This window comes from Passer montanus, unplaced genomic scaffold, assembly GCF_014805655.1.
Source record: "Passer montanus isolate IOZ18808 unplaced genomic scaffold, ASM1480565v1 scaffold402, whole genome shotgun sequence".
Lineage (NCBI taxonomy): Eukaryota > Metazoa > Chordata > Aves > Passeriformes > Passeridae > Passer > Passer montanus.
This window is the reverse complement of record NW_024368842.1, coordinates 26,273-33,690: the sequence shown is the minus strand read 5'-3', so window position 1 is coordinate 33,690 and position 7,418 is coordinate 26,273. Positions and strand designations below refer to the sequence as shown.

The 7,418-nt window shown below is 63.1% G+C and overlaps 1 protein-coding gene across 1 annotated transcript; it reads right to left on the bottom strand.

The window, feature by feature from the left end:
- Positions 1–96: 96 nt before the first annotated feature.
- Positions 97–6,623, bottom strand: LOC120506950 (cAMP-specific 3',5'-cyclic phosphodiesterase 4D-like; the record flags this gene model as incomplete). The annotated part of the gene is made up of 8 exons (XM_039719091.1): positions 6,549–6,623; positions 5,795–5,959; positions 5,422–5,521; positions 4,562–4,716; positions 2,778–2,900; positions 1,485–1,667; positions 561–707; positions 97–284 (listed from the first exon to the last, which is right to left on the bottom strand). Coding segments are annotated over exons 1-8 (1,079 nt in total), but the record flags the coding sequence as incomplete, so codon positions are not given.
- Positions 6,624–7,418: the final 795 nt, after the last annotated feature.

The following is a 7,418-nucleotide window of genomic DNA, read 5'->3' as shown; positions in this document are numbered from 1 at the left end:
TCTGTCCCTGTCCCGGTGTCTGTCCCGGTCCCGCTGTCGGTCCCGGTTGTTCCTGGTGTCAGCTCCAGGAGTGGCTCGGGGGGCTCGAAGCAGCACCGGGGGGTCCCGGTGTCGGTCCCGGTGTCGGTGCCGGTTGTTCCTGGTGGCTCGGGGGGCTCAAAGCAGAACCAAGGGGTGGTGCCGGTGCCGCTGTCTGTCCCGGTTGTTCCCGGTGGTGGCTCCAGGAGTGGCTCGGGGGGCTCAAAGCTGAACCGGGGGGCGGCGCTGCTGTCTGTCCCGCTGTCTGTCCTGGTGTCGGTGCCGGTCTCTGTCCCAGTCCCGGTCCCGCTGTCTGTCCCGGTGTCTGCCCCGGTCCTGCTGTCTGTCCCTGTCCCGGTCCCTGTCCCGGTCCCGGTGTCTGCCCCTGTCCCGGTGCCTGTCCCGCTGTCTGTCCCAGTCCCGGTCCCGGTGCCTGTCCCGGTGTCAGTCCCGGTGCCGGTCCCTGTCCCAGTCCCTGTCCCGCTGTCTGTCCCGGTGCCGGTGCCGGTCTCTGTCTCGGTGCCGGTGCCGGTCCCGGTGTCCGTCCCGGTGCCGGTGCCGGTGCCGGCGCGGCCGCGGAACCAGTCGCGGTTGCGGCGCAGCGCCCGCAGCATCTCCCGCGCGTCCGGGTGCACGAGCTCGGCCCAGGCCTCCCACAGCGGCTGCACCACGAAATCGATGAAGCCAACCTGGCACGGGGACGGCGACACTGAGGGACAGCGGGGACAGGGACAGGGGGGACAGGGACAGGGACAGGGGGGGACAGGGAGGGGACACTGAAGGGACACCAGGGAAAGCAAGGGGACAGTGGGGAGACACTGAGGGGACAGGGACAAGGGACAGGGACAGCATTGGGGACACTGAGGGGACACTGAGGGGACAGCAGGTACAGTGGGGACATCAGGGACAGTGAGGGGACAGGGACAGCACTGGGGACATTGAGGGGACAGGGGGACACTGGGAACATCAGGGGACAGGGATAAGGGGTATCAGGGACAGGGACAGTGAGGGGGGACACTGGGGACAGGGGACAACAGGCACAGCATTGGGGACAGAAGGGACAGTGAGGGAACAGCAGTGGGGACACCAGAGGGACAGCTGGGACAGCGCTGGGGACAGGAGGGACAGCAGCAGGGACACGGGACAGCAGGGACACTGGGGACAGGGGGACACTGGGGACAGGGGGACACTGGGGACAGGAGGGACAGCAGCAGGGACACTGGGGACAGGGGGACACTGGGGACAACAGAGCCAGGGAGACAGGAGGGACACTGGGGACAACGCAGGGATCTGCACCTGTGGGTTCCTGCTGGTGGCACTGGCACACCTGGGGCTGGTCTGTGTCCCCATGCCCCCGGTGTCCCCGTGTCCCTGGCTGTCCCCACGTGTCCCTGGCTATCCCTGGCTGTCCCCACGTGTCCCTGGCTGTCCCCAGGTATCTGTGGCTGTCCCCATGTCCCCTTCACCTGTGAGCTCTCCACGGAGGCGCTGTGCCGGTCGCACATGGGGCTGATCTCCATGCCCCGCTCGCGCTCCCGGTCCCCCTGCCTGAAGAACTCCTCCATGATCCGCTCCGTCCACTGCCGGTACAGCCCCAGCGGCTTCGTGGGGTTGCTCAGGTCGGCGCAGTGCACCATGGTCCGCAGCACCTGGGACAGGGCACAGGGGACAGGGGACACCTGGGGCAGCTGGGGACAGCTGGGGACAGCTGGGGACAGCTGGGACAGCTGGGACGGCTGGGACAGGGGGACAGCTGGGGACACCGGGGACAGCTGGGACAGCTGGGACAGCTGGGGACACCTGGGACAGCTGGGGACAGGGGACAGGGGACAGGGGACAGCTGGGACAGCTGGGACAGCTGGGACAGCTGGGACAGCCAGGGACACCTGGGGACAGCCAGGGACACCTGGGGACAGCTGGGGGACACCTGGGACAGCTGGGGGACACCTGGGACAGCTGGGGGACACCTGGGACAGCTGGGGGACACCTGGGACAGCTGGGGGACACCTGGGACAGCTGGGACAGCCAGGGACACCTGGGGACAGCCAGGGACACCTGGGGACAGCTGGGGGTGGCAGGGGACAGCTGGGACACCTGGGGACAGCCAGGGACACCTGGGGACAGCCAGGGACACCTGGGGACAGCCAGGGACACCTGGGGACAGCCAGGGACACCTGGGGACAGCTGGGGGACGACACCTGGGGACACCTGGGGACAGCTGGGGGTGGCAGGGGACAGCTGGGACACCTGGGGACAGCTGGGGGTGGCAGGGGACAGCTGGGACACCTGGGGAGAGCCAGGGACACCTGGGACACCTGGGGACAGGGGACAGGGGACACCTGGGACAGCTGGGGACAGCTGGGACAGCTGGGGACAGCCAGGGACACCTGGGGATGGCAAGGACACCTGGGGACAGGGCTGTCACCTGGGGCTGACCCCCCAGGACCCCCCCCAAAGATCCCCCAGCATCCACAAGACCTCCCCAAAGACCCCTGAACCCACCCAGGACCCCTGAAACTCCCCCAAGACCCCTTGGGGACCCCTGAACCCACCCAGGACCCCTGAAACTCCCCCAAGACCCCTTGGGGACCCCTGAACTTCTCCCTGGGCCCCCCCCCAGGCTGTTTCTGGCCCCCCTCAAGCCATTTTTGGGGCCCCCCAGGCCATTCCTGGCCCCCCAGGCCATTTTTGGGCCCCCCAGGCTGTTTTTGGGCCCCCCCAGGCCGTTTTTAGGCCCCCCGGGCCGTTGGGGTGCCCACCTGCATGCGGTCGGTGTAGTTGTCCAGCAGCAGCACCCCCGAGCTCGTCACCTTCTTGGTCTCCACCATGGTCTTGAGGTCAGCCAGGAGGCTCATGTGCTTGGACATGTCCGTGGCCAGCACCTGGGGACACACAGGTGGCACCTGGGGCACAGATGGCACCTGGGGCACAGAGGTGGCACCTGGGGCACAGAGGTGGCACCTGGGGACACACAGGTGGCACCTGGGGACAGCCCTGCCTGCCGGGCTCGGCTCTCCCGGGAGTGGCATTGATCCGGGATTGATCGGGGATTGATCTGGGATTGATCTGGGATCGATCTGGGATTGATCTGGGATTGATCACCCAGTTCCTGGAGTTGGTTTGGTTGATGACCAAGGACAGCCTTGGCTGGTTTTTGTCAGGATTTTGGGATATTTTATCAGGATTTTGGGCTGTTTTAGCAGTGTTTCAGCCCTCACCATGTTGATGACCATCTGGTGCAGCACCTGGGGTATTTTTTTATCAGGATTTTGGGATATTTGAACAGGATTTTGGGGTATTTCAGCAGGATTTTGGGGTGTTTTGGGGGCTCACCATGTCGATGACCATCTGACCTGGGGACACACAGGTGGCACCTGGGGCACAGATGGCACCTGGGGCACAGAGGTGGCACCTGGGGCACAGAGGTGGCACCTGGGGACACACAGGTGGCACCTGGGGACAGCCCTGCCTGCCGGGCTCGGCTCTCCCGGGAGTGGCATTGATCCGGGATTGATCGGGGATTGATCTGGGATTGATCTGGGATCGATCTGGGATTGATCTGGGATTGATCACCCAGTTCCTGGAGTTGGTTTGGTTGATGACCAAGGACAGCCTTGGCTGGTTTTTGTCAGGATTTTGGGATATTTTATCAGGATTTTGGGCTGTTTTAGCAGTGTTTCAGCCCTCACCATGTTGATGACCATCTGGTGCAGCACCTGGGGTATTTTTTTATCAGGATTTTGGGATATTTGAACAGGATTTTGGGGTATTTCAGCAGGATTTTGGGGTGTTTTGGGGGCTCACCATGTCGATGACCATCTGACGCAGCACCTCAGGGTGCTCAGGGGGTTCTGGGCTGTTTTTTGTCAGGATTTTGGGGTGTTTTATCAGGATTTTGGGCTGTTCCAGCCCTCACCATGTCGATGACCACCTGGCGCAGCACCTGGGGTATTTTTTACCAGGATTTTGGGGTACTTTAGCAGGATTTTGGGCTGTTCCAGCCCTCACCATGTCGATGACCATCTGGCGCAGCGCCTGGGCTGGTTTTTGCCAGGATTTTGGGATAATGTCGATGACCATCTGGCTACTTTAGCAGGATTTTGGGCTGTTCCAGCCCTCACCATGTCGATGACCATCTGGCGCAGCGCCTGGGCTGGTTTTTGCCAGGATTTTGGGATATTTTACCAGGATTTTGGGCTGTTTTAGCAGTGTTTCAGCCCTCACCATGTTGATGACCATCTGGTGCAGCACCTGGGGTATTTTTTTATCAGGATTTTGGGATATTTGAACAGGATTTTGGGGTATTTCAGCAGGATTTTGGGGTGTTTTGGGGGCTCACCATGTCGATGACCACCTGGCGCAGCACCTGGGCTGTTTTTTGTCAGGATTCTGGGATATTTTACCAGGATTTTGGGGTACTTTAGCAGGATTTTGGGCTGTTTGGGGGCTCACCATGTCGATGACCATCTGGCGCAGCGCCTGGGCTGTTTTTTGTCAGGATTTTGGGATATTTATCAGGATTTTGGGCTGTTTGGGGGCTCACCATGTCGATGACCATCTGGCGCAGCGCCTGCCGCTCCCGCCGCGACAGGCTCTGGAAGATGTCGCAGTTCTCCTCCTGCAGCAGCCTGAAGCCCACGGCCAGGTGATGATTCTCCAGCACCGACTCGTCGTTGTAGAGCAGCGCCAGCTCCGAGTCTGGGGGCGGCCACGGAGCCCCGGGACCCCCGCTCAGAGGGAGGGACCCCCGGGGCACAGGCACGGACCCCCGGGACCCCCAGGGCACAGGGAGGGACCCCCAGGAGATGAGGAGGGACCCTCAGGAACCCCCAGGTTAGGGGGAAGGATGCCCAGGACCCCTCAGGACATGGAGAGGAACCCCAGGACCCCCTGAGATATGGGGTGGGGCACAGGCAGGGACCCCCAGGAGATGAGGAGGGACCCTCAGGAACCCCCAGGTTAGGGGGAAGGATGCCCAGGACCCCTCAGGACATGGAGAGGAACCCCAGGACCCCCTGAGATATGGGGTGAGGGACCCCTGGGACATGGAAAGGGACCCCAGGGACCCCCAGGACACAGACAGGGACCCCCAGAACCCCCTGAGATATGGGGTGAGGGACCCCCAGGGACCCTAAGGACATGGGGAAGGACCCCCAGGACATGGGAAGGGACCCCAGGGACCCCCAGGATATGGGGAGAGACCCCCAGGACCCTCTGAGATATGGGGTGAGGGACCCCTGGGACATGGAAAGGGACCCCAGGGACCCCCAGGACACAGACAGGGACCCCCAGAACCCTCTGAGATATGGGGTGAGGGACCCCCAGGCCATGGGGAGGGACCCTCAGAAACCCCCAGGCCAAGGGGAGGGACCCCCAGGGACCCCCAGGGACCCCGGCACCCACTGGTGTTGATGAGGAACTGGTTGGACACCCCGGGGTGGTCGACGTCATGGATGGCGGCGGCGAAGAGAGCGGCCAGGACCTCCAGGTCGGTGAAGACGTCCTGGGGTGGGGAGGGGGCACCCTCAGACCCCCCCCAAAACCCAGAGGGACCCCCTTCAGAGCCCCCCAAACCCAGAGGGACCCCTCACCCTTTTACAGACCCCCCCCATTTATGGATCCCACCCCCTGTTTACGGATTTCATGTCCCGTTTATGGACCCCTCACCTATTTACAGACCCCACCCCCCATTTCCAGACCCCATCCCATTTCCAGCCCCCCCCCATTTCCAGCCCCCCCCTTTCAGGACCCCAGCGGGGGCGGGCGGGGGTCTCACCTCGAGGGCGGGGGTGGCCAGCAGCACGTGCGTGGACTGCAGCACGTCGGCGGCGTGCAGGCTGTTGTGGTACGCCACGTCGGGGTGGTAGTGCAGCTCCAGCGCCCGCGCGTAGCCCAGCAGCGCCCGCGCGGGGATGGCGAAGGTGCGCGCCAGCTCCCGCTCCTGGCACCCAAACATGGGCAAAATGGGCCCAAATACACCCAAACTGTACCCAAAATGTACCCAGGTACAGCCAGAATGGACCCAAAATGTACCCAGGTACAGCCAGAATGGACCCAAAATGTACCCAGGTGCAGCCAAACCCAGCCCAGCAGCGCCCGCGCGGGGATGGCGAAGGTGTGCGCCAGCTCCCGCTCCTGGCACCAAAACCACCCGAAATGGACCCAAAATGGACCCAAAATGGACCCAAAATGTACCCAGGAACACCCAGAATGGACCCAGGTACAGCCAAACCCAGCCCAGCAGCGCCCGCGCGGGGATGGCGAAGGCGCGCGCCACTCCCGGGGCAGTTTTGGGGTCAGTTGTTGGGGTCAGGGCGGTTTTTGGGGTCAGTTTTGGGGGTTTCGGGGTGTTTTTGGGGTCAGTTTTGGAAGTCAGGGCGGTTTTGGGGTCAGGGCGGTTTCGGGGTCACCTGGAGGATGGTGAACATGACGCAGTTTCAGGGTCAGGGGCAGTTTCGGGGTCAGGGGCAGTTTCGGGCTCGGGGCAGTTTTGGGGTCAGTTTTGGGGTCCCGGGAGGTTTTGGGGTCACCTGGAAGATGGTGAACATGACGCAGCTCAGCGAGCGGCCGTTGGAGAACTCGGACACGCGGAAAATGTTCAGCCCCCACTGAGCCCAGCAGCGCCCGCGCGGGGATGGCGAAGGTGCGCGCCAGCTCCCGCTCCTGGCACCCAAACATGGGCAAAATGGGCCCAAATACACCGAAACTGTACCCAAAATGTACCCAGGTACAGCCAGAATGGACCCAAAATGTACCCAGGTACAGCCAAACCCAGCCCAGCAGCGCCCGCGCGGGGATGGCGAAGGCGCGCGCCACTCCCGGGGCAGTTTTGGGGTCAGTTGTTGGGGTCAGGGCGGTTTTTGGGGTCAGTTTTGGGGGTTTCGGGGTGTTTTTGGGGTCAGTTTTGGAAGTCAGGGCGGTTTTGGGGTCAGGGCGGTTTCGGGGTCACCTGGAGGATGGTGAACATGACGCAGTTTCAGGGTCAGGGGCAGTTTCGGGGTCAGGGGCAGTTTCGGGCTCGTTTTGGGGTCAGTTTTGGGGCAGTTTTCTCTCAGTTTCGGGGCAGTTTTGGGGTCAGTTTTGGGGTCACTTTTGGGGTCACTTTGGGGCTCGGGTCACCTGGAAGATGGTGAACATGACGCAGTTTTGGGGTCAGGGGCAGTTTGGGGTCAGTTTTGGGGTCCCGGGAGGTTTTGGGGTCACCTGGAAGATGGTGAACATGACGCAGCTCAGCGAGCGGCCGTTGGAGAACTCGGACACGCGGAAAATGTTCAGCCCCCACTGGCTGAGGCTCTGCAGCTCCTGGGGGGCACGGCTCCCCTGAGACCCCCAAACCGCCCTGAGACCCCCCCTCGGCTCCCCTGAGACCCCCAAACCGCCCTGAGACCCCCCCTCGGCTC